Source organism: Perna viridis, chromosome 3 (assembly GCF_037379345.1).
Source record: "Perna viridis isolate PV_CMFRI_1.1 ecotype Kerala chromosome 3, ASM3737934v1, whole genome shotgun sequence".
Classification (NCBI taxonomy): Eukaryota; Metazoa; Mollusca; class Bivalvia; order Mytilida; family Mytilidae; genus Perna; species Perna viridis.
This window is the reverse complement of record NC_142447.1, coordinates 33971936-33998922: the sequence shown is the minus strand read 5'-3', so window position 1 is coordinate 33998922 and position 26987 is coordinate 33971936. Positions and strand designations below refer to the sequence as shown.

The 26987-nt window shown below is 33.2% G+C and overlaps 1 protein-coding gene across 2 annotated transcripts in view; it reads right to left on the bottom strand.

The window, feature by feature from the left end:
* LOC148621969 (uncharacterized) overlaps nt 1-26987 on the bottom strand; it is a 68763-nt gene that overhangs the window by 41272 nt on the left and 504 nt on the right. Inside the window, exons 2-9 of one of the 2 annotated variants that reach the window (XM_088571384.1) lie at nt 25194-25995; nt 20143-20163; nt 17591-18207; nt 13927-13967; nt 11037-11205; nt 10288-10512; nt 6128-7735; nt 5002-5114 (exon numbers count right to left, since the gene is read on the bottom strand). In XM_088571384.1, coding sequence (XP_088427510.1) covers nt 5002-5114; nt 6128-7735; nt 10288-10512; nt 11037-11205; nt 13927-13967; nt 17591-18207; nt 20143-20163; nt 25194-25942 — 3543 coding nt within the window. In that variant the 5' untranslated portion in view covers nt 25943-25995. The remainder of the gene's footprint in view (nt 1-5001; nt 5115-6127; nt 7736-10287; nt 10513-11036; nt 11206-13926; nt 13968-17590; nt 18208-20142; nt 20164-25193; nt 25996-26987) is intronic. The other variant, XM_088571385.1, reaches the window with a different exon arrangement.

Genomic DNA, 26987 nt, shown 5'->3' with positions numbered 1-26987 from the left:
TTGCTGATAAAAACTGTTATAAAAATAATTTCCCACCCACTTATCCGCCACTCACTGCCTGCCCACCATCATTCACCACACTATAGCCTGATTTTCACATGTAAAATTCAGTCAAATATTGAAAATTTACAAAAATTGAAAGGGAGCTAACATCAATCAAAGGAAAACAAATCACTTCAGTATCACAAAAATTGGTGGACAGATTTTTGAGTTACTATAGGAAGTATGAAAATGACAGACAGATAAACATACTCCAGTATACCATAATACGTAGCGTCTTAAGAGATGGGTGTATATAAAGTTGATTTATTAGGGTATGGCCCTTTGGCCAATTGTAACTTGAAAATCGTCAGAAATCTGATTGAAAAATAGCAGGCAGAGATTTTCATATGGAAACCAATAAAACGATCTTCATAATCTGACTCCTCCCAAATAGTTTTTTTTTTTTTTTTTTTTGGTGTGGCCAAATTTTGTACCCCTTTAACTCCAAAATGGTACAATATAAGTCAATCATGCTTAAAGGATCACACTGACATCAGAATCATTTTTTTCCTATAAATTCAAATGAAAGCACCCACTTCCCCGTTTTATCCCCTTTTTTTCGAATGGGGTGGGGTGGGGCAAAAACCTGCAAAAACTATAGGACATTCTGCAAGTCCTTAGGAATAATGTGTTAAAATTTCAAAAATATTGGATAAGTTTTATTAAAGGCATCCCAAATAAACAAAAGTTAACAGACACCAATGATGACAACAATGACAGGGTGATACCATTACCAATACAAATGAAAAATAATTTGGGTTTGTATAAAAATGCATAACATCAATGAAAAGTAAAGAAGCTTTTTCCACATTTTAACAATTAAATGCTTTATAGGGTGCTGCTTGATATAACCACAGGGGACAAGTTATGTTTATTCATAAACAGCTATGCAGTTTCTGAAGCTTAATTAACTGCACCGAGGTAGGTTATATTGCATAACCTTGTCATATAAATAAAACAATCCTATGATACACAAACCCAAAATTCTTCACAGTGTATTACTGTGAAAGTATTTTTATTCATGAAGTACCAATTTTCGTGGATTTTGTGGGTTTGGTAAACCACAAAATTAGGTTGCCAACCAAAAAGAAAATATTTCATCTGTTTGTAAGCCAGCGTTACCAAATTCACGAAATTCAAGAATGCAAGAACTGACCATTTTCCCCTAAACCACAAAAATTGGTACCAACGAATAAAAGTACTATCACAGTATGTAACTAAAGTTCTTCTTTAAGTTTTACAGTAAACCATCTAAGTTTACTTATTGGTGCATGCATTGTCTATATACATGAAGTGTTAACAATTAAACTTATTTATATAGAAAAATTGTGCAAAGAACAGTAGTAGTAGACATTTCCTTTGTGGTTAAAACTATATACAGGAGATAAAGAATAATCAAATGAGGGCAGAGAGAACAGCAGGTGGAAGCTGTTCTCTGAAGATGTCTACTAATGTAGAATGGGCAACTGCAATAGGTAATAAGTTCCACTAAGTAATAGTATATCGTAAAAATGAAAGCCAGTAAGATTCTTTAGTAGTGTATGTCTAAAGGTGAGAGTGATGTTTTCTGCTTCTTGGGTCTGATGGAATAAGAATTAGCAACAAGTTGATGTGTGTGATCTTATATATCATTACAAGGCAACTACATAACCTGTGTTCTTGTAGTTGTAGCCAGTTTAGTGTGTTCAGCAAGACAGATACATTTACAATATTAGTGTATTACAGAAAAATATAGAAAGTATTTGTATGAGGCTAAGGAAGGGGAAGTAACTGCAAGGCTCTGCCGAGCAGTTACTCCCCTTCTGAGCCGAACTTTTTCTGTAATTTACACATAAATATTCAAAATTAAACAACAATTTCCGTCATTTAACATGTTTTTCTGATAAGAAATAAATTCTTCTGTGACCTACTTTCACTTTTGACAAAATTATTGATTTGTGACGTCATGATGGTGGGCGGAGCTTAACTGCTTTATTCGCTACTATACAAATAAAGCAAAAATTTATTTGACACCTGTTATTTGCCCTTTAATGAACTCATTACAGGACAAACTACATAGTGGTAGTAATTACAGGTGTACCTAGCAGCCTTACTCTGAACATATTTATCTTCAAAATAGAGTCTTGGGTATGAGGATCCCAAACTGAGGAGGAATACTCAAGTTTGGGGGGTACAAGGGATTAGTATGAATGACTTTTGGTGTGATGGTGGCTTGTTTTCAAGTTCTTCTGAGAAATACAAGTGTTTTGTCAGCTTTTGAAATGATGTCATCATTGTGCTTGTCCCATTTTAAGTTAGATTGAGAATAACACCTAGGTATTTAGCTGATGTGACAACTTCTAGGGTGTTGTTATGGAGAATATTACTGTGTTGGATGGCTTTTCAATTACTGGAGACATAGAGATCAGTGCATTTATCAGAATGGAAGGCAAATAGCCAGTTTTGTTCCCATTTTCCTACTGCATCAAAATCATTTTGTAGTTTAAGGCAGTCACTCTGCGATTTAATGGGCATGTATATGATCCTGTTGTCAGCAAATAACTGTAGTTTGCTGTGTTTAAGATAATCTGGGAGGTCATTGATATATACCAAAAATAAAATAGGTTTTATTACAGTACCTTGTGGTACTCCACAGTTGACAAAGACAGTGTCAGATGACTTACCGTCCAATGCTACATTTTGAGTGCAGTCAGTTTAAATTCAGTTCTATTAACTTGCAGCAAATCAGTTAATGAAATTGGAATGCAATTTACAGGTCTATGTTTATCTCTTTGCTTGTAGACAGGGGCAACATTTGCATGTTTCCAGTCGCTAGGTGGATTTCTTTCAGAAGTCTACCACTGATGTTATCTGGGCCTGTTGCCTTGTGAGGATTGATTTCTCAATTCCAGGTGTTTTGATATTTAATTTGTTAATGACTGATTGGGACTAGTTTCTATACTATGTATAGAATCATTTGTTACTGATGAAAATACAGATTGAAACTGCTTGTTTGAAAGGTTTGCTTTTTTACCATCTTTTTAAAGCAGCGATACCAGATTTGTTGGTCCTTATTGACTTTATGTATTGGAATAGCTTTTTTGGTTTGCACTGGCTGAAGGTGGTTGTATCTGGTCCATTTATAGGTATATAACACACCAGTTTATCAATATATTCTTGATAGGCTTGCCTATGTTCTTTTTGTACAAGTGTTTTGATCTTTTTTTATATTTTTCTGCATATTTACAGTTTTTCATTTCTTTTAACTCATTTTTCTTGTTTATCAGCCTTCTTAGTTGGTCAATTATCATTGCCAGTCTATATTTGCTAGGTTGAATTTTAGATGGTATGTGCCTCTCAACAGAGTAAGTAAAGGTTTGTTTTAAAGAATTCCCAGAGTGTGTTGATGTCTGATGAGTCATAGGTATTAATGATTTCTTTATAGATTTCAATAATATCTGTTTTAATATCTTCCCAGTCTGCTTTATTGTATCTATAGACTTTTTTGTGTGTCTCTCTTATTCTTTCTAGCCAAATGTCTGCCTCAGCATAGATAAATGCCATGGTCACTTGACCCTATTGGTGGTAATGTGGTAACTTAGTTGATATAAGTTGGATTATTGATCATGATCAGATCTAAGATACCTTCATTTCTGGATGGTACATCTACTATCTGGTGTAAATTGGTATCATTTATTGATGCAGTTGTAAGTCTTGTTGACCAGGTATTGTGTTATTGAGTCAGACCAATAAATATGGCCAAGGTTGAAGTTGCTTCCAACTTGATGATAGAATCTGATTGGTTGTTAATTCAGTTTAAGGGTTGGTGTAAATGAGTAGCGAAGAACCTTTATTAGAGGGTTGTCTGTAGTCGGAAGATATCAGGATCTTTTTTTAACACTGTGATTTTAATTTCGACAATCATGTTCAAGCTCTTTTATTCCAGAGCTTATGAATTCTTTGCTTATAGCAATGAACACACCACTATAGCTTTGATTATTTGTGCTGTGGATTTTATCTTGACAATAAACATTACCAGTATATAGGTCAGCTGGGAAGTATTCATACAATGAAGTGCTAGGATCAAGCCAGGTTTATGTGCCTAGTATGATTTCAGGTTTGACTGTATCAATCATTTCTTATTTCTTATTGATTGAAAGTTTACATTTAAGATTTCAAGAGGTAATTTCTGTTTTGTGTTTTGAGTTTTCCAATTCTTAGTAGGTTTGGATGCAATAGGAGATGAAGATGCCTTTGGTGCAAGAGGACTATCTACAGGTATGTCTCTAAAACTACATGATAGGATGTGATGTTTCTAAGGCAGTGAAATTAAAGAAACTTATGTTGAAGTTTGGCATACCACAATGTATACAGTGCCAGCTTATATTGCTTTGACACATGACAAATTTGTCTGTACATGAAATAGAAACTGTGAGAAGCAGGGAATAGTCAGCATTAGCAGAAAGGATGAGTTAATCTTTGTCTCCTTGGTGACTCAAGAGCACCGGTACTAGAAATACCAGTTAGTACATAGGCAGACTATAGTACAGCTGTTCTTTATTTTCTTCTGGTATAAGATGTTGTCACATGACCAGAGTTTGACAATTTGTTCTGAATTATGTTGTATCAAATGGTATGTATGTTGATGATTTTGATCTTAAGTAGGCAGGATATCAAAGGGAAACACTTTTTGAGAAATGAGAGAAGTCTTACAGGTCCACACATACATTAGAAAAGTTACTTAAGCTATGCAATTATCTAAGCTGAGTAATTTTAAAAAGCATTGCCACTTTGGATCTTCCAAGTCAACAGTGTCACCAGTGTCAGTTGTATCTTTTTGTCACTTGGATCTCTTAGAGATGTGTTCATTGCACTTTATCATCATACAAAACTTACTATAAAATAATTTACATCTGACATACAAGATTTAAAAAACAAGCCAATAAGAATTGACCTTCCTAAAATCTTATTCTTACAAACCTTCTGATTTGCAATATCTTCCTTCTTTATCAGAGTTATGGTTGTATTATTTGTACATACTACTGGTCCTGAGTTCAGAGGCTTCCCTCTATCTCCTTTCCTGTGTTTTGTATCTGTAAATTTGAAATAGATAGAGGATTTGTTAAGTAAAAGTTTTACCACTATAAAGAGTTAATATCTCAATAATACTAGTACACATATGTAGTAAGCAGTTTGAAACTCCTTCAGCTAAATAAGCACAACCATACACTTAATAATATCAAAGTTGATGAATTTATAATGTAAGTATGGCATTCTGTGTCCTTTACCAGTGACATAAAACATAGATAAAGCTATGAGACACTGTATTTAGTCAGTTTGGTTGAAGTTCATTCAAGTTCATTGAATGTACAATGTACAAGATGATTATTTTAGTTAGAAATTCTACTGTGACCTATGACCTATGTCCTTGAAAACCAATACAGTTTAAAATTTTCCAAGGTTTAAGTGATTATTACATTCTACTTTACTTCAAAACTCATCGAATGAACTTCACAACCTTACATGGCTAGGTAATATGCTATATACAATGTCATAGAATTTGATATGCCATTGGAACTTCAATTGCAAAAGAATAAGCTTAGTATATTTAAAACATAAAACAATGATTTGTTTGGAAACTATAAACTTAACATTTTTTGGTATGTTGGTATGTCTTTTTACTCCAGTCATTATTTTTTTCAACAAACCCAATATCAGATAGCCTCATTTTAAAGCACATTTGCAATGCTTGCAGATGGAAACAAATTGTGCTTTCCTAAACTAAGATTAACACTGCCAGAACCAATAAAGCGGAAACAGGGCCAATCCTGAATAAATCTGGTCACAGCATGACTAGGGTTAACATGATTTAGGAGAAAACCACTTGATGTTGACAGCAGAGGGTCTTTGAAGAGATAAAATTCTACACACACTGAATCGAAAGGTTTTGATTTAAAGGTATTTTAAGGGAGAGTGATCATCCAGACCTCAATTTTTATTTTCAAATTGACCAGAGTTAAAATATTTATTCTAAAAAATTTTCTAAGCCCTCTCCCCCACCAAAATCAAATGGTCAATCCCTTACATAGTGAACATAAATTAGTACCTCGTCTATAGCTTTTGAAAGCCTGGTTATTGGCATAGTCCTCATCAGACTGTTTTGGTCCGGACCTCCGATGAAATGCTCCATGTTTTCCTGAGGACTGGCCTACAGTTATTACAGTCCTAGAATCTTCTTCTACAGGGTTAGTAATACTGTCAGACTTAGCAGTATCAGTAAACAGTAAATCTACTCCTGGCTTTGATATACTGTAGTTATCTGACTTGATTTTATTAATCTCTTTCTTTATTTCAGACTTTGCTTTGTCTATTGCCGTCTTGGTACCCTTTACTTCAATAGGATTTTGATCATACTTGATTTCTATGTTCTGATCACTATTGTCAAATATCAGATTTTTAAACCAGTCAACATGGTGTAGTTTCAAGAATTTGAATATTGACTCATCTTGTACTTTAATTTCATCTTCATAGACAGAATGTTCCTTGATAAATTCCTGGAGATCTTCTTTTATAAGATCTACAGTGTCTTTGGTTGATGTGACAACAATCCTATTCCCTGCAGAGTCATCAATTACAGCACAACCATTAAATGATTCCTCTAAGTTGCCTTTTTTCTCAAGCCATTCATCTGAAGTCAGCACTACCTCACTGGCAGCATCCAAGACTATTGATTCTTCAGCAACAGTTCCCTTGAATACATTTTCAATCTGTCTTTGGTTTTCATTTGTAGAACAAACCATGACAAAACCATTCTCAACTCTAAATACCAGATTTATATTACTTTTGGAAAATTCTTCATTTACCAATTGTGACACATCAGAACTTTCTAGAAGCTTACACTGACTGCTTGAAAGGGTATCTATCCTGAAGGTACTATAGTTGTTCTTTATTTCATACACTTTGACCCTTGCCTTTTGAATATCTTCCTCCACTCCAGAGAAGTTTATCTTGCCATTTTCCTCATCTGCTTCAAAGGAGAAGTCTTCAGCAATCTCACACAATTTTTCAAGTTCATTATCTTTTTTCATCAAAGCCACTTCTAGCGGTTTAATGTCCATAGATGCAGGTTTGATTCTATTTTTTCTCTTTTGCTTCTCTTCAAATTCTGATTTCTTTGATGTGACTTGTTCATGAAAATTTTCCACCACAGTAGACTGGCCAACAAAAATGAACTTCATGGAACCTGTTTCGTCAGGGGAGATAACTTTCAAAGTCTCTGTTTCATGTTTTTGTTTTGAATTATTTACATGTTCAATCATCAGTTCTTTGATTTCATTGGTTACTTGCAACTCCCGCTTTTTAGCATTGACCTTGACAAACTCTTCCCAAGCTTTCTGCACACTATCTTTCCAAATCTTAACTTTCTGACGTGCATCTTTATCCTTGGGTTGTATAGTACATTCAATATGGAGCTCATCCTTCAGAATTAAGCGAGCATGATGTTGTTCCAAGTGTTCATTACAAACTGATTGTATATCTATAATGAATGATTTAATGTGGTCATCATTGACTGATGGTTTGTAAGGTACAGGAATAGAAACTGTGTGAAGGCTTTTATCCCAGTAAGTACCATGGTCACAATTATACATCACAGATATTGTCACTTTACATCCATTGATTGTTACAGTTGGATCTTTAAGTATCTCTGACACACCTGAAATACAATGTTAGGTTTTAAAATGTAAAAAAAAGTAAAAACAATATATCATTGAGATGAAATCTATCTCTGTGGACACTGTTGTAAAAATACTGTGCATCAGCCATGAATAAAATCATTTATTTGACCTTTAGATTAAAATTCAAAGTCAAATGTCATCAAATGTGATACTTGACACATCATCTTTAGCTGATACACCATCAAAAGCCTAAACTAAAAGACAAAAAATTACAGCAAATACATGATTTGTTGGGACAGACACACAGATGGATTGATTACTATAGGGCATCCATTACTATTCATGGTGAGGCACCCATCATACAATGAAACCTGTCAAAACCAAATCCCTTTCGGACTTTAAAGTTGTCCGGTTTACCCAGGTTAAAATACATTAAAATTGATACAAAGGGACTTTCAAGAAGTATCTGGTTTAGACAGATTTTGGGATTATTCAGGGTTCGATTTAGACAGGTTTTGGAATTATTCTGTGTTTGATTTAGACAGGTTTTGGAATAATTCAGTGTTTGGTATAGACAGGTTTTGGAATTATTCAGGATTCAGTTTAGACAGGTTTCACTGTAATTCATGAAAATACTAAGATTTGAAGTACAACATATTAATATATACAACTAAAGCAATAATAACAATGTGTTACAATAAACAAACCTATGGCATTTCCAAATCAACTACAAACATAGTGCAGTTGTGAAGGGTGTTACACTGGAAAGACACACTAAGTAAATGTACCCTACTAGATGCAGTCAAGGGTGATGTAATCTACTACAGGCACTATTAGTTATCTAAGTATTACACTGGATACATTTGTGCATACAAGTTGGGAAAATAATTTCTGGTCAAGAAGGTGACGTAATGGGGTGATCTAGTAGGTGATCTAATGGGTAATCTTATTGAGAAATATTTCATAGAAACCCCATCCCCCCTTCTTGTCCCCATATTCACAAATGACATGGTCCATGTTTCACCATTTGAAACCCATAAATTGATATGATCAAAATCTTAAATGAAAGGTGCACAATGGGAATATATAATAAATATTCTACGAAAATTTCATTCAATTCCATTCAGTGGTAGATGACGAGCTATGGATAAGAGATGCCCCCATCCATAGTCCACATATTAACAAATGGCTAAGTGCAGGTTTCAATATATGAAACCCCCAAAATTGTTTTTCGGATCAAAATCTAAAATAGAAGTTGCACAATGGGAACATGTAATGAAAATTCTAAGAAAGTCTCATTCAATTCCATTCAGTGATAAAGGAGGAGTAAGGATAAGAGATGGGTCCCCACATTTGCCCGTAATAAAAAATGACGAAGTCCATGTTTTGCCATGTGAAACCCAAAAACAATCGGAACATTTGATAAAGATTATGTGAAAGTTTCATTCAGTTCCATTCAGTGGTATAGGGGGAGTAGCAGATAAGAGATGGGGCCTCCCCTTGTCCCAATATTAACAATTGACACTGTCCATGTTTAGCTATGTGAAACCCCCAAAATTGATTCGGATCAAAATCTCAAATAGGAGGTGCACAATAGGAACATGTAATAAAAATTCTGTGAAAGTTTCATTCAATTCCATTCAGAATTGTGAGAGGAGTAACGGATAAGAGATGGGTCCTCCATGTGTAACAGAGGTAAGGATGGAAGGACACCTTTCACTATAAACAAACATATTGCAGAGTTTAAATAAATCATTATTCTGACGAACAGTTTCTGATAACACTAGAATTTGTATTAATAACACACTCATATTTCACAAAAAATGAAAAAGAATTTATTAAATGTGTCATAGTTTTCCTTTCTACTTGTCCAACTGGACATTACTCTTTATGGGCACCTCAACAGGTGTTTCTGAAAGAGCAGAGGATGCTTACCCTACAGGTGCACCTGGTCCATGCTCCCAGTTTTTAGTGGAATTCAAGTTGCTCTGATTCACTTTTGTTACTTTGTATGTATTACTTTGGTTATTTTATGTTATTTGTTGTGTTTGTCTATTTCCCATGTCTGGTCTTTGTCCCTGGATTACATTATTTTGATTTCCACAAGAATCTTGGTCAAAAGGCCACCCCTCTGTATAGTATAGCAAAATGGCCTACCTAAATTTCATACAAAACAAATGCCATCAATTTTAAATAAACACCTATTTCAACTGTTTTGGTACTTTTTTAGCAGAACATGTAATATAGGGCAAGTGACCTAATTTTCAATAGCAAGCTTCCTCTAGCAGCAAGTATTTCATGATATTTGGTTCACCACAACTCAAGTCATTGTTAACGACAACGAAATGACATGAAAACAGCATCATAACATAATATGACTGCATTTTTTGCTGTCATATAGAAACTGTTTACATGAGAGTAATTTGGGAAAAATATCCATTTTCAGTATCATTTATTTAAGACATTTTGTGAAAAAATTTTCCTTTCGAAAGAGTATTTTAGACAAAAAAATACACACCAGACCATCTAACTTCTTTCTCCAATTTGAATCACCTCCGAATACAGAAATTTGTATATATAAGACTCCTACCTGATGCTTGCTTTAACTTAGCTGTTACAGCTCCATCTGATGTTGTAGATACTCTTGCAATATCATGTTTCTTCTTTTTGGTCAAGTATTCTTTAAACATTTCATCCGTAAATTTTTCATCTTCAGAGCTAGCTACAACACTTCGTGGGGGGTCTATTTCATCAAATTCTAGGGAAGAACTGCCAAGACATCTTTTCTTACAGACACTAGCTAGTTTTTCCTTATCTAAATATAAACATGCTCAAGGATTAATGCATTAACATAAATTTTTAAGATTATTTTCAGTGTGTAATATATGAATGGTACTACTTCAATCTAATTAAAATTAGACCTATCAATTGTTCCATTTAATCACTGCATGTAGGATCTAACAGTACTCCTTCCTACTTTATTTCTGGTGACATTTTCAGAATCCTTAAGTTTTCCCCTTTGAATAATGCATTCAAAATCATGAAAGATGAAATCTGCTCGGCTAATCAGAAAGGCCATCAGAACAGGAAGTAGAAGAGAGTGTTGTTAGATCCTACAGGCAGTGACTGAATGGAACAACTGATAGGTCTAATTTTAATAAGATTGGTACTACTTTCTCATTACAGAAAGCATGTCTTACATTTGACTGCAGTAAAAAATTACAAATTAATTTATCCCCTAAGAGGCTATATATCCTTCTTAAGAATGTTAAATATGGTAGAAAATTTAAGCAGGTCTTTATCAGGTCTTTATTGATGTTGATATCTACTTGGTCTCACCTATCAGATCTTCAAATACTACAATAGCATGGTCCCTTTCATCTTCTGTTCTTAATGACTCATGAAATATTATCTCCATTTTAGACTTTGCCTCTAAGTAATTGAAGAGGGTATCATTGGACTGTTGTTCATCAATGCCAGAAACACATAGGTAATTTTTTTCAGGTCCCTAGAAATAATGTGCACATGACTATCAAAGCTTCCTATTAGAAAATGAATAAAACAGAACTTAGTAATCATGCTCACCATGAAGGAAGCATTTTGAGGTTGAAGATTTTCATACATTGAAAATAATGATAAAATGCCTTGTAGAGCACAGCTTGATATGATCAGAGTTGAACCCTGATGGTTGAGGGCAAGTATTGACACACCATCCAAGCTTGATACAACTCTGAATAATTGACATGATATAAAAACTTGACTAGAATCAAAGTGACCCTTTATGGCCCAAAATTCTAGAATGGTTCTTTTCAAAACCCCCAAAATCAATCCCAGTCATTCTATGGGGCATGATACAATTTCAAAGAGATCCACTCACTTTCACTTATTTATTATCCAGACATCATTGATTGTTTCTGGAACTTTCTTTACCCTAATTCCTAAGTCACAACCTCCAAAATCAACCCTAGTCTACCTTTCATTATATAACACCATGTAGTACAACTTCAAAGAGATCCATTCACATTTAGTCAAGTCATTGTCAGGATATCAAGGGAAAGTTTGTTTCAGGCCCTTAATTTTTAAAAGGTTCAAGCCACAAGCCCCCAAAATAAATCCCAGCTTTCCTTTTGAGGTATTGGACTGTGTGGTAAAATTTCATAAAGATCCATACACTTAAAAGATATTGTGTGGAACCAAATGTCTACTATAGATGGCAACATTGCTGCTGCCAATGACAATGATGACACCATATTATGATTTCAATTTTTTTAGAAATATACTAAAAACAGTTTGGCCAATTTTAACTGTATAATGAGAGGGCCAGTTTCAGTAGTGCTTTTCAAGTAAATGAGTTCAAATTTCCTATTAATATGCATAACAGCATATTGTCTCCTTTCAACATACCAAATTTCACATTTAGTCGTTTGAGAGGCCTTGCAATGACAAAATAATTCAGTCTCCTCCAGGAAACTAAATTCAAATGGCAATTCTCAATAAAATTTGAAGATTCAAAATCTCTTGATAATATATACCGGTACACACTGTCTCCTTCAATAAAAGATATAAAGTTTCATGAAATTCTGGTCAGAAGTCTGAAAGGAGATGCAATGACAAAAGTATGCATATTTGAAGCATAAATAACATGGATTATCCAAACAAAATCTCCCTTTTATAGCTACAAAATAGAATGTGTCTGCCTCTCCCCCCTTTTGGCCCCTAATTTGTAAAATATTCAAGTCTTAACCCCTAAAATCAATCCCAGTCTAAACATTGTGGTAAAAAATATTGTGAAACAACATCAAATACATTCCTATGCTTTTACTGGAGTTATATTTTTTATTCTATGAAATGCTGTTTTGGTCCCTAATTTGTAAAATGCCCCTGTTTCCCCCTAAGTCAGTACCAACCTTCCTTTTATTAAACCTTTAAATTTTATAAAGATCAACAAACAAATATCAAGTTATTGCACGAAAATGAAGTGTCTACACACAACAACAATACAGACAACACGGACGATGACAGTGTCATACCATTATGCAACCACAAATTTTTTGTGGTTGTATAAAAACATTATACATTTTCGTATCCTCTGCAACTTAAATACTTTTGGTTTAATAAATATTGCATACAGTGTTGAATGAAGGACATATAACTAGCCATAAAGTAAAATCCAGTACAGCTAAGTGGGAATCAGACAAATAATGTCTAGAAGACCTGATCATAGTTTACATCATATATTTAGAGTAAAATATAACTTGTTTGTATATACATTATAAGTGTTTGTTTAAACCCTATATCTTCTGCTCTATATTGCATGCCCTATAATCACACCTTTAGACCTATATAGCATACCCTATATCACACCCCTAGACCTATATTGCATACCTTATATTACACCCGTTCACAGACCATACTTAAAGTACAGTTAAAATATATGATAAAATGAACATGACATACTAAAATCAGTATCACATGCTGTATCAACCCCTGACCTATATCACACTGCGGGCCGGTGGCCCTTGGGGTGATATAATAATCTTGTGTTAATTTTCAGTATATATTTAACCCATCAATCTAATATATTAATGTTCTGTCAAATACAGGTTAGAACAATTGATAAAAAAAGACATAAAAAACAGAATTTTTGTACTAAGCACTCAATTATCATATGACTTCTCCCTTACCATCTATTTCTACGTGTAGGTCAAGATATGAGGCTGACTTCCCAGTGTCTGTAGTATCCTTTATCTCAAGTTCTTTGGGGTAGATGTGATGTATTAAATCCCCAAAATTAGGATTGTTTAAAGATAATACACACTGGACAAATATGTTGTCAATTAAAAATTCCAGCATTTTGTAAACATCCTCTTCTGTATATTTGGAAGATGATTTGGAATTATCTTTTACAAAGTATGAGGAATCTCTACCAAGAACTACAAATTTGTATCTAGGTGTACCATTATTTTTTTTTTAAAAACAACAATGTATAATGTTTTTAAGTCGGAATTTTAACTGAATATGGGGAATAGAAGTATATACTGTTGAAAAATAATAGGTTTTAATGCCATTATATTCTGATAATAATTTTTAACTGATTGTCTCCAAAAGATCTTAAAGTCTCATCATTTTGATAGGACAAATTTTGAGTCTGAACCTGCCTAAATCTCAACTATTTAGAAGGACTAGTTAAGTCTAAGTCTCACCCGTGTTATCAAACTATTTTTCTTACCTGTTTAGATGGACTAGCTTTGGTTATGCCAGCTTTGGGACCTGTGAAGTAAAATAAGTGAAAAAATTTAATAATTGTCAATAAAACAATAAAATGCTTTGCAAGCACATCTTGATACAACCCAAGAGGTCAACATCAATACAGTAAGAACACTTAAAAAAAAAAGAAAGATCCTGGATTTTTGAAATCCTAAATGAAAGATCCTCAATAAGAATTATGTGAAAGGTCTTCAATAAAAGTAAACATAAATATGGTAGTTTAGAACTTAAGTAAATGATATCTCAATGGTTATGCATTAGAAATTGGGGGTCCTAACATTGGACCAGTGCTTATTCGAACTTCTGCATTTAGGGAAAATTTGATTGAGATCCATTAACCAATGACACAAAACAGATGATAATGATCAGGAAAGTACAATATAATTATGGTGGATTCTTGTTAATCCAATAGTTGTTTGCAAGAAAAAAAAATTCAATTAACAGAAATTACTATTTAAAAAAAGGAAAATTGCCACAATGTTTTCAGTGTTTAAGTGGAATATATTCCATTCTCATGTCTAATTAGTATATAGTCAAAGGAAACAGAAAAAAAAGTTGTAAAAACTAATTTCTAAAAAAACTAATAGTAAAGGGATTTCACTGGAGATGTATTGTTGTCCTACCCATTTAGGCACAAATTTTGAGTATGTTTTGAAAAAATATTTATGCAATTAATTTTTCAAGTTTTTGGTCTTACATTATGCAAATAAGAAGAATTTATTGCATGGATAAGACGGGAAGTGGCTTTGGTTTTTAAGTGCCTAAAAGGAATATGCATTAACAGATATGTGATTAATGGGAATCAAGTGTATATAATTTAAAAATTTATGCAATTATAAATAAATTAAGAAAAGGAAAATCTTTTACCTATTTTTTAAAGGTAGAACCTTTACATAGTTTTAAGAGGTAGCACATTTACCAATTTTTAAGTCTCTAATATTGTTAGCAACTTCTTGCATGAGTAATTTCAGTACTTTACATTTGCATATGATTTGCATAGTTATATATTACTACTCCACATTAAGCTGCTGATCAGTGCCATGTTTACTGTCATAACTTCATAGTTCTAGCTTCATATGAGATCAAAATGTACCTCTTAAATATCATACACACATGCTCTACAGGTTTTTTCTTGCTTGTATGAGAACGGGAAGTTTACATTCAACAAGAGGCTCCCAGAAGCCTGAGTCGCTCACCTTATTGAATTTTGCCTTTCAAAGGCAAAAATTAAACAAGAAGTTATCCAACAATTTTGACTCAAGAAGTCTTTGGTAGGACTATCAGAAGATCATTTCAACAATTGAAAGTTTCTTTTCAGTTTGACTGAAAACTATTACAAAAAGTCATTTTCCCCTTTCAAGGGCAATAACTCTTACAAGGAGTCTGAAGACTTTTGTAGTCCTAATAATATGGATCATTTCAGCTATTGAAAGAATTTGGATAAACCTAACGGTTTTGGAGACATATGTGAAAAACTACTGTCTGACCCCTATGTTCTATTTCTAGTAATGGTGGCCATGTTTTTCGACAAATAAAAAATTCCCACATATTTCTATGCAGTATACCCCAAGGAACATTCATACCAAGTTAGGTTTCAATTGGTCAAATAGTGTCAGAGGAGAAGATTTTTGAAAGAAATAACATTAAAAATAGCAAAAATCGTTGAAATAGGGCAATAACTCCAACATGGCTAACGGATTAAAACCAAAATTTGACCAGAGATAGATCTCATCATGCTAAACACTTTTACCGCGTGTCAGAATTCAGCTAAACCTAACGGTTTAGGAGATATATGTGAAAAACTACTGTCTGACCCCTATGTTCTATTTTTAGTAATGGCAGCCATAGTTTTTGATAAATCAAAAATCCCCATATCAGTTCTATGCAGGATACCCCCAAGAAACATTCATACCAAGTTTGGTTCTAATTAGTCAAGCAGTTTCAGAGGAGAAGAGTTTTGTATACTTGTTAACATCAACGACAGATGACGACGACGGACGACAACGGACGCCAAGTGATGGCAATAGCTCACATGGCCTTTGGCCAGGTGAGCTAAAAATGAATGATCAGTTAGCATTGAACATTACCCAGTTTCAAATTCAGACAAAAGGACTCATTACAATTGACTATATAGGTCATATACATTATCAGGGCAACTTATATATGAGAGTAAATTGTGAAACCAAAACATTATCCACACTTTCTGGTAACCAGTTATTTTAATTGAAAGACATTGGGGTCATCATGGTTACAAAAAAGTAATCATATCAAGGGAACCAAGATTCTAGCAGACGTCACCCGATTTTAGAGCATATTGCATTCGTGCCATTTCAGATATTGAGAGCAAGCCAAAATCAGTGGAATGGAGTATTTGATGATTTTTGATGATTTTTCGGGGGATTTTGCAATGATCATGTTAAGACAAGAAAAACAGAGTGTATAGTTTTTATGATTACTTTTCGATCTCCATTTTTATGTTATAACTGTCACAGACGTCTACCATGGTTACAATTAGGTTAATTTCTGCAATATTCACGACAACGATTAGCAACTTTTGAAGACTTCGGTCTTTGATTTAAAGGTAGGACCTTTACTTTTTTTCACTGCATTCATAAGTCAAGATGTTAATATGAAATTTGTTGAAGAATTATATTAAAAATTAAGTGATCTAGCAAAATCTAACCCTCAATTTTAAAAAAATCGTAAGTAATCTAGCAAAATTTTACCCTCAATCAAATAAATTGCAACAGAAGATATTTAAGTTCTAATTTATAGCATTACAACCCACACAAACACAGAAAAAAGTCTAACAATATCAAATGTGATGAAACCTCAAAATAAGAATTTCAAATTTCCTATGGGAATCAGCAGTAGAAAGGGGAGATAACTCTGTAAAAATGGCTGAAATAATAATAAAATTTAATACAAAATGATGCTTGTCTTATATATAAAAAGCAGTGGTACTACAAATTTAAACATTAATTAGAGACTCATGTACTAACTTATAAGAGTTTTCATATCTTTTATCAAAAAACAACCTTGTTTTAGAAACTCGAAAAGTAAACCATGTGTCAACTTTCTGAGATAATGTTCAAACATTCCTATTTTGATGAAAATGAAAAAGCGCATATTCCACTTTTTGTAGTAAAAAGATTCTTTCAACAAAGGCAAAATTGTTGAAAAATATTTTGCATATATAAACAAAACCAGTTTAATAGAATATACTTCAAAATAATGGAAGTACCAGAAAATAAACATTTTTTGTAATTAAAACTTACCCGAAAGTTTAAATATACCATCATACTTCAAATGTGTTAAATATCATGGACATCATAATATATGAGATAGTCAATAAGAAAAAAAAATTATCCATTGAAGCATTACACGTTACATAAATCAATAAAGAATGGTACAAAATCTGACCAAAAATTTTTTTAATAGAGTTATCTCCCCTTTCCAATGTATTTAAGTTTTCTACAACTTAAGATTTTTAAAGAATTTTTATTGTGTATATATAGGACATAATACTTTATATTTGAATAAAAAAATTCTGTTGCAATTTGTTTAAAATTTACTTTGACTGGACTATAATACTACTAAAATTTTTAACCACATTTTAAAGTTACCTTTATCATTTGATGAGTCTTTTCCACCTTGTGGTTTACTCTTCCCTCCAGGAACATTGTTTCCTGGTGCCCTTGTATTTGAAGCTTCCTGTCTTGGTTTTTTATCCTGTGAATGACCTTCTTTCCCTGCTGGAACTTGTTTGCCAGAAACTTTATTTGGTTTTGTTTGCTTTTTTGGTGGCCCTTGCTGAGCAGGTGGCTGTTGGTTTGGAGGCTGATATTGATCTGGTGCTCTCTGACCTTGACCTTCAGGTGCATATGAGACACCAGTATTTCCTGATCCAGCTGGATATTGCATTATTCTTGGACCTGTGTGGTATTGGATATTTCCTGGACCAAATTGATGTGGGAAATTTCCACGGCCATGTGGATAAGGAGGCATTCTATTACCACTAGGTGTTTGATAAGGAGGGAAACCTGGTGGACTCATTGGAAATCTAGGATAAGGTCCATATGGTGGCATACTAGGATCAGGTAGAAGATAATCCAAATGGGAAGGTGGTCTATTGTCATTAGGACCTGGAGTTGGCATACCTCTGTGGTATGGTGGTAGATGTCGATGTGGCTGGCGTGGACTGTACGGATTCTGGGAATCTGGAGCTGGTTCTGTACCAGGCCTTCATTAAAGAAAACAGAAAGTTGTTTTAAGTTCATGTCAGTGAGAGAATAGTAAATTTGTGATACACTTATGGTCTGGCAAAAATGTCAATGAGAGATTCTAGCAGTATACGCCTATGGTCCTATGTACATGTCAATGAAAAGAATCAGGCAGTAAATTGGTGATACACCTAGAGTCTAAAGTACATGTCAATGAAAAGAATCAAGCAGTAAATTGGTGATACACCTAGAGTCTGAAGTACATGTCAATGAAAAGAATCAAGCAGTAAACTTGTGACACATGTATGGTCTGATGTATATGTCAATTAGGGCATCATACAGTTAATTGGTAATACTATTAATCAATTAGTGCAACTTCTAATTGCTGAAATGCATTGAACACGCCTGGAAAATACTCTTGACATATATAACCAGTACTTCACAGTTTAGTAGCATTTTGAAGACTTCAGTTTGACTGGAACATGCTAATACTTTGTAGTTATATCTAAAGACTCTGAAGATTAAGCCCATTGGATCATGCCATCTGATCAAGCATTACAAAAACAGATTTATTTAAACAGTCACTATTTACATCAATGGTGCTGAGATTACTAAACTTTGGGTTAAAGCACTTATAAAGACGTATGCTAAATTGTGTTTCCCCTAGCACTTTAAATGGAAATTTTGAGCAGTAGCAGTCACCAACAAAGGCACCTGAGCCACAAAAAAAAGATCAATTTCAAAGGTCAACAATTCTATTAAAGTTTAAAAACATTATCATATGTGGTTTCAGAGGAGCTGATCTTTTAGCCTTTGAAAATATCTTGTTTAATCATGCAGAACAAAAAATAATTCGCATTGAGAAGTATTCCCTTTTACCACTTCTGCCAACTTTGATTACCATTGGCTCAATTTTAGCAAATATAAGCCAAAGAAATTTTTCCCTTGAGTTCCAATGGCAACTTTGAGTGGCTGCAGCCACTTGCTGATCCAACTGAGTAAAAACACTTGATCATTTAGGGCAATGAGGTCAACAACCCTATCACATCTTCAAATATTAGCATCTGTGGTTTCAATGAGGTTTATCATTGAAAATTTTCCCACCAGATGCTATTGGCCTCTGGCAGCAATCTTGTTTGTTTGTGACTCTTTCAGCCCAATCCTGCCAAGTCAAGTTAAAATTCATCAATTTTTTTATACAGTTTAGCATAATGTTTAATGATGACATTCAACAGATGGCAGCAAGTGGATCCAAAATGGTAGTATAAGCTCACTTAAAGCAGCTAAAAATGTGAAGAAAAAAAAAATGCCAGTAAATTTCAGTCAATTTTGAAACTCTCTTAACCAATCTTTAACTGCACTAAGAAGTATATAGGGATTGTTTTTCAGGGGTATTGAAAACAGTTTAACAAAAAAATATTTTTTGTAAGTCTATACATTATATGCGATAAGAACAATTACGCTACTCATGTATACCATAATAAAGTATAGAGTATAGTTGGTGATATGAAAACATTCTGCCAATTTCTCCTTAAAAAATGAACGAAATCCTACTTTTATCTCGGAGAATTTTAAGTTGTCTGCAGAAAAACTTTATACTGCAATACAGTGTACAAATAGCAGTGCATTATATTAGGGTGATGTATATATTTCCTACACTTCAAGCAAATCACTCAGCTCTTATTGACATGCAGTGTTGTTTAAGTGATATAAACTCCATGTACAAAACATTGTACAGGGTAAGTAACATTTTAAACCTTTATAAATAAGGTTCAAATTATATACTTGTAAGGTTCTCCATAGCAAATGCATACAGTTTTCAGAAAGGCATATTTCTGAAGACAACTTTACAATTCTGATCCTATATAGACTTTCATGCATTCTGGTCAAACTTTTAAACAACTTGAATTCAAACTGTGACAACCAAATACACATGCACTGAAACATATAGTTACCATAAGTTTCCTTGAACCAGCCTGTAAGTAATAATACATGAAATAATAGAAAAAGCTATCTTATACATTTTAAATGTGGTGTTTACTTTTATGTAAAAAAATCAATCTTTAAAATCATTTCCCCTCAGCAGAAAAACTAAAAAAAATATTTCTGTTTCACAGAAGTATGACAAGAGATAAGTAAGACCAAGAAGGAACTTGTGCACCCATGATATCCTGCTCCAAAGTGCACAACAGGATCAGAGACCATGAAGTCAGGAAAGATTTTCATCTTTTGAGGGTCATTTAATATTAATTAAAAGACCTACTAAAGAGTATAATCTGTGCTCCTATTATTAATACAAAAAGCCTTTACTGCACAGCAAGTTTTTAAAAAAAAAAGAATTGACAAAGCTTATTTTAAATTTGAGGCATCATATTCATTATTTTAGATTTAAGCCATCTATTCGTTATTATAGGAATAAGCCATCATATTCATTCATTATTATAGATTTAAGCAATCATTTTCATTATTAAAAATTGAAGTCATCACATTCTTTAATATAGTCATGTGCTGGTCTGAGTGTCAAAAGAGTAGGCTAGCAGTGATCTAAGCTGGTCATAAAAGGCGACTAAATAGTGCTCAGAACCCTGGTCGGGGGCAAGGGCACTCTGCCCACAGAACAATCAGGTTGTTTGCCCCAGATGGTGGAATGGAGTACCCCTGGCATGCTACATGGTGGGGTCATCTGGCCATAATACAGAAAACATGACAGCAAACCATAGAGGTTCAACATGTTGGGAAAGATGAAACCTTCCTCCCAAGTTAAAGATCCCTGCTGTGGTATTTGATAGGGGTAGGAACCTTTGCACTCCGCCACAGGAGCCTAATTTGTCCAACCCTACCCACCTCTGCCTATTTCCAGTGGCAATCAAAATTCATTGACCCTATTATCCTTGTGTCCCATCCCATTTTTCATTTCATCATCATTTCATATTCGTTTAATTGTCCATTTCATGTTCATCGCCCGGATATAGCTGAAATATTGCTGCTTGGGTGTTAAACACCAACAATCAATTAATCAATCAATCTTTAATATAGATTTAAACCATCATATTCATTAACAGATTTAAACCCTCATATTTAAACCATTATTATAGATTTAAATCATTATTCATTATAATAGATTTAAGTCATCATAGTCATTATTATAGATTTAAACCATGATAATTATTATTATAGATTTAAGTTATCAAATTCGTTATTATAAATTTAAGGTAGGAGATACGTAAATATCGTGTCCTAGAATTTTTCTGAAATTTTGCATACAGAAAGATTGACTCAAATGCAATCATATGACAGAAAAAAATGACATCGTATCGGATTTTGTTTTCTAAGTACATAGATTTGAAATATACTAAAACAATGATGAAAATACATAGGATATGTAGAGAAATTGTTCAAAAACGGCAGGTATTAAATTATTTCTTAGTATTGTGAAATAACGGTGCCTAGAATTTTCTTTAAAAAATAGTATATGATCATCATCTTGAATAGCTATCAAAAGATGTATAAAAATCACTTGACAACGGGACTCTTTAACCCGTCATGCTCTCCTAAAGTGGGAATACATACTAACCTTTTTTCCATTTTTTTTGGTAATGTCAAAATTTATTTCGGCGATGTCACATATCTTTACATGTTATACGGTTGTAAATGAAATGTAGGCTTGCTAAGACACTTGTTTCATGTATAGTACGTGTAGCAAAATTAGTGAATGGAAGGCCCTAGACAGAGTTTTTTCTTCAGTTTCAAATGAATTCAAAGATGTTGAAAAAGGGAATTAAAATACCAAAAAGGCAAAGAAACAAAGTTTTTCAAGACAAAGGCAATTTACAAATATGTGTAGCATTGTCTAACAATTTTATTTCAGATTGCTATATTTTACGAATGCATTTTCTGTTTATTTATTTATTTTATAACACGTATTTGTATTGAAAAAAAGATGTCTTCAAAATTAAAAAAAAAATGGATACATAATTGCTGCATTATTGTATGGTCTAAATGATAAATAAAGCTCAATGAACTTATGTGATATTTGGTAGGCGTGATATTTAATGAAGTCATTGTATTCTTACTGAAGGAGACACCAGCTGACAGTGATAGGAAAGCTGGGAAATCTTCTGAAGTATTACACAATAGGTGCCTTAGAATTGAGATACTGATTTTATGGATTATATTACAGTGAATTTATTCCCCATCATGAGGGGAAATGGGACATAGAAATACCAGTGAATTACGAATTATGTAAAATTCTGTCCTAACCCAAATCAGTTTATTGTAGCACATACCAATTCTAATTATGTTCTATCCTCCACTATACATATAGCTACTTGTTATGTACTCATAACAATCTTGTTTGAAATACATCATAATAACAGCTTTTCATGCCATTTTTTCACGATAGGTCTCACGTTTGTTTTTTTGACACGGGGCTTATAAATGACAGACATGAAAAAAAGATGCATTCTACTTGTGTAATGTGCACCTGTCAAACTACTGTAAACCCATCCACTTCCCCTCTTTTTTGCAAACCCTTGTCAAAGGCAACTGATATTTCATGGGGTATAGTCATTTTGATCATGCACTTTTCTAAGGAATGGTGTCAGTCTACGGTATGGTGTTATTTGTAGCACTTATAGCTTATCAACTGATAACAAACTGTATTATGAGAAGTACATGTACATGTAAAAAAGGGCATCTGGAGTTGCTAAATTCAATTTTGACTTGAAAAGCTAAAAAAAGACATACTAGTAGTTTGTAGTTCAACTATGCAAGATGTCAGTGAGTTTTGTGTTCATTCATCCAGGTGTTCCATGTAAACTGACAATGAACCTGAATATCACACAAACTGGCACACTGCTACGGTGCCAATTGAATTTTATTGAGCTACTTTAAAGACAAATTGATAGTCATTTGTAATTACAATGGTGAACTTAAATAAATGAGTTTAATTTTGACAATTTATAACATCAAGCTTGTGTTTAGATACGTTTAAAAATGATGCTGATTCTACCCTTCTATCTTAACCCTATTTTTGCAATTTGACGATTAATTTAAACAATCGATGTAAATTTATTCAGTACAAGAGTGCTTTGATTTATTTGATAGCTTGTTGTAGGGATGCCAATTAGATATCTTGTGCTTTTTCCCACTTTTTCTGATTACTACATTATTTTGGTTTGATTTCTTTTACCAGTGGTGGACCAAAAGTCAGATAAAAAATTTCACGCAGTATTTTGTCAAGAGTGATTACCAAATATTATCATGTAACCCCTCTGGAACCCACTTTTCAATATCTGTGATTCCACCCTGGTCTCACATATCGTGTGGTTTTCTGTCTCCTATTCTCGGAGCTCCCAAACTCAATGAACGGACTTTGGCCATTCATGTAATGTTTGAGAGTGGAGAGATCCGTTCATATATACTTGAACGACTGAAAATAGCTGTTTAATCCCACAACATTTTGTAAACCGTACTTATTCAGGGATATTTCCTTTTGTATAGCTCTTTGGCAAGATATATTAGTGCAGCTTTCAATCCTTTTACTTGTTTCTTTTTTTCTTTCTTTCTTTGTTTGTTTATTTTTACACGCTTTTGTTGTATTTTCACAAAAATGTAACTCACTCTTCCCATACAAATGATTCTAAATTATCGTTTGTCTAACTTGTTTTCATATATATTGTATTTGTCGAAACATGTATGGTCATTTATCTTTAATTGGAGGAAATTTCCAAATTTCTCTTTTTTTCATAAACAGTGCTCCCAAGACCATATCTTCGCTCAGATTTGCAATTATGCAAGAATAGAGGAGAATTATATACAGTTTTTACACCCTTTCAGCATATCTGTCAGATGTCTACTACTCTTCTATCATGGCCTGTCTCCATTCCAAATTGTTGTTATTACTTTCGTGTGCATTCATTTTTTTTCTTTTTTGTGAACATCTTCTGATCTCTCTTTTCCACGAAGGTTATGTTATTTAGTATAATACAATTTACGAACGAAATATTCACGGGAATTTCGATTGCTGTCGAACATTTTTTAGTCTGTGGTCAAAGGGCAATAACTCGCATAGTAACGGCAACAACAATGTTTTTCCTGTAATCCACTAGGGCTGTTCATTTACGTAACTTCTACCTTAAGCCATCATATGCATTATTATAGATTTAAATCATCAGGGTTTAACACTAACAGTAGTCTGGTAGTCCTGTGCCTACCTAATGTGACAGAGGACTACCTTGAAATTTTAAATGGTAGTCCTTAGAGCTATCAAATTAATGCTTAAAATTTTGTTTGTCCTAAGGAAAGGACTGCAAAATAATTTTGAGGACTACATAAATTATCTATCAGCAAGTCCTGTGGGCTACCTAGCAAGAAGAGTTAAGTGTTAAACCCTGATCATCATATTCATTACTATAGATTTAAACCATTATTCATTATTATAGATTTAAGTGATCATATTTGTTATTATAGATTAAAGCCATCCTATAAATTATTATAGATTGAAGTCATCATATTTGCTATTATAGATTTAAACCATAATTCCTTATAAATTTAAGCCATATCATATTCATTGATATAGATTTAAACCATCATATTCATTGCTATAGGTTTAACCCATCATATTCATTATCATAGATTTAACCCATCATATTCATTATCATAGATTTAACCCATCATATCCATTTTTATAGATTAAAGTCATCATATTCATTATTATAGATTAAACCATCATATTCATTGTTATAGGTTTAACCCATCATATTCTTTATTATATATTTAACCCATCATATTCATTGTTATAGATTTAACCCATCATATTCATTATTATAGATTTAAGCCACTTCTATTTATTTCCTTTAAAAGATTTGATTGTTTGATCTAAATTCCTGAAGACTGTTATTTGATAGGTCTACTATTAATATATATGAATGAACACATAAAAAAGTAGGTACATAAATTAAAGCATGTTTTCATGCAGACAGACAGGATAACATATTACACATACCATCCATGGGCTGGGTAGTGTGATTTTGGAGTGTGTGGCCTTGGAGATGATCTTTCTTCCCGCTGTTGATCTTGATGTTCTTTCTGCATGCCTGAAGATGTTACATTTGGATCCAGATTTTCTTCATTTAGCTTGGTTTGACCATTATCTTCTGAATCATTAATGTCCCCAATCACTATATCTTCTGTATCTACAGATCCAGTTCCACCTTCAAATTGTGGTTCAAAATCAGAATGATCCACAGTGCTGACTTCAGAATCCTTTTCTGGAGATTGTTGTACATCATGAATCTCCGCCTGTCTTCTGTCTTTTGTTGATATTGAACTTTGGTTTTGGTTTTGAGCATTTTCAAAAATCAGTGCTCTTTCTTTGACAGATATTCTACTATGAGTGTGGTCATCATTTGACTTTTTCCTCATTTCAACTTGACTCTGTGAATCAGCAGTATCAGACAGGTTCATTTGTTCTGGGTGTTCAAAAGTTTTTTTAGGTACAGGTGGTGGAGTCTTTTCACTCTTTCCTGATACTCTACCTAAGGAAGTTACAAAACTTGAATCAATATTTTGACCTACTGTTGGGTTCCTATCAGCCCCTGACTTATCAAACTGTTCCATTCTCTTTTGCATTGTCTGTGACATAGCAGACGGTGGTTGCCAAACAGAAGGTGTCTCATCTTCAATGCTAGAATCACTATGACTATTTTTTGCATCTAAAAAATTTTCTTCATCTGTATTATCTGTATCACTCATGATTCATTTAGTTATTGTATGCCTTTATTTAGCTGTCTTCTTTGAATTTTTAACTGCAATAAAGACACCACAAAAATAATTGGTACATTTATTGCATGTTTGGGTTCATACAGTACTACATTGTATATTGCATGATGTAATTCATAAAAGTCATTGCAGTTCTATAAGACTTAACTCAGAATCCATTTCACTAATGAAACTTTTGAACCCTGCAACAGGAATCCATTACTGAACAAAAAACTTAGGTAACCAGAACCTACATGTAAGAAAACTATTACAGGGGTCTTAAAATTCATCAGTCTTGTTTTCTGGATTTTTATGACAATACATGTCTAATGCACCATTTATATGAATGCTGGGTTATAAATTAGGATCAATATTGCTCTTTGAAAATTTATATTTTGGAGCTCTCATGGGTAAATTCCCCACAAAAAGTGACACTTGGCACTGGCAGGTATGTTTTAACAGTCTGCTAATACTTTTCTTAGGTATACTCAGTATTGTATGGTTTGCATGGATAACTCTTTATACAAGACTGTAAGAGTTAGTAACATGTTCAGATTTTCTTTGAAACAACTTCAAGTACTGCATGCTCAAAACAAACCATTAGTTAAAACACTGAATTTCTACTTTTTTGCTTTTTTTTTATGACAAAGTAGTAAGTTGAATAAAATAAAATAATGGAACAGTTAAAAAATCAGCATCCTTAAGATATTTTCATCAAAATAAATATAACAACTGGATTATTATAGACTTGATTTCAAAGTTGTTTTTTTTTTAATTTAGATGTCTTCATAATCAGTCTTCAAAATTGACCACCAGCCCGACAGCCATGCCTGGTAAAAATGCTGGTGGGCTTACATAATTCTTCTAGCATGCCAATAATTAAGTTCATTAAAAATTTTCAGGTTTGTTTTCAGAAATTTATATGGCACACTGCATAATGATGCTAATGATAGTAATCCATCTGTACAGCTCAACATAAACAACGTCTACATATTGTTCTATCACCTTTTAAAGACTCTGAAAGATTTTTTTGCACTGT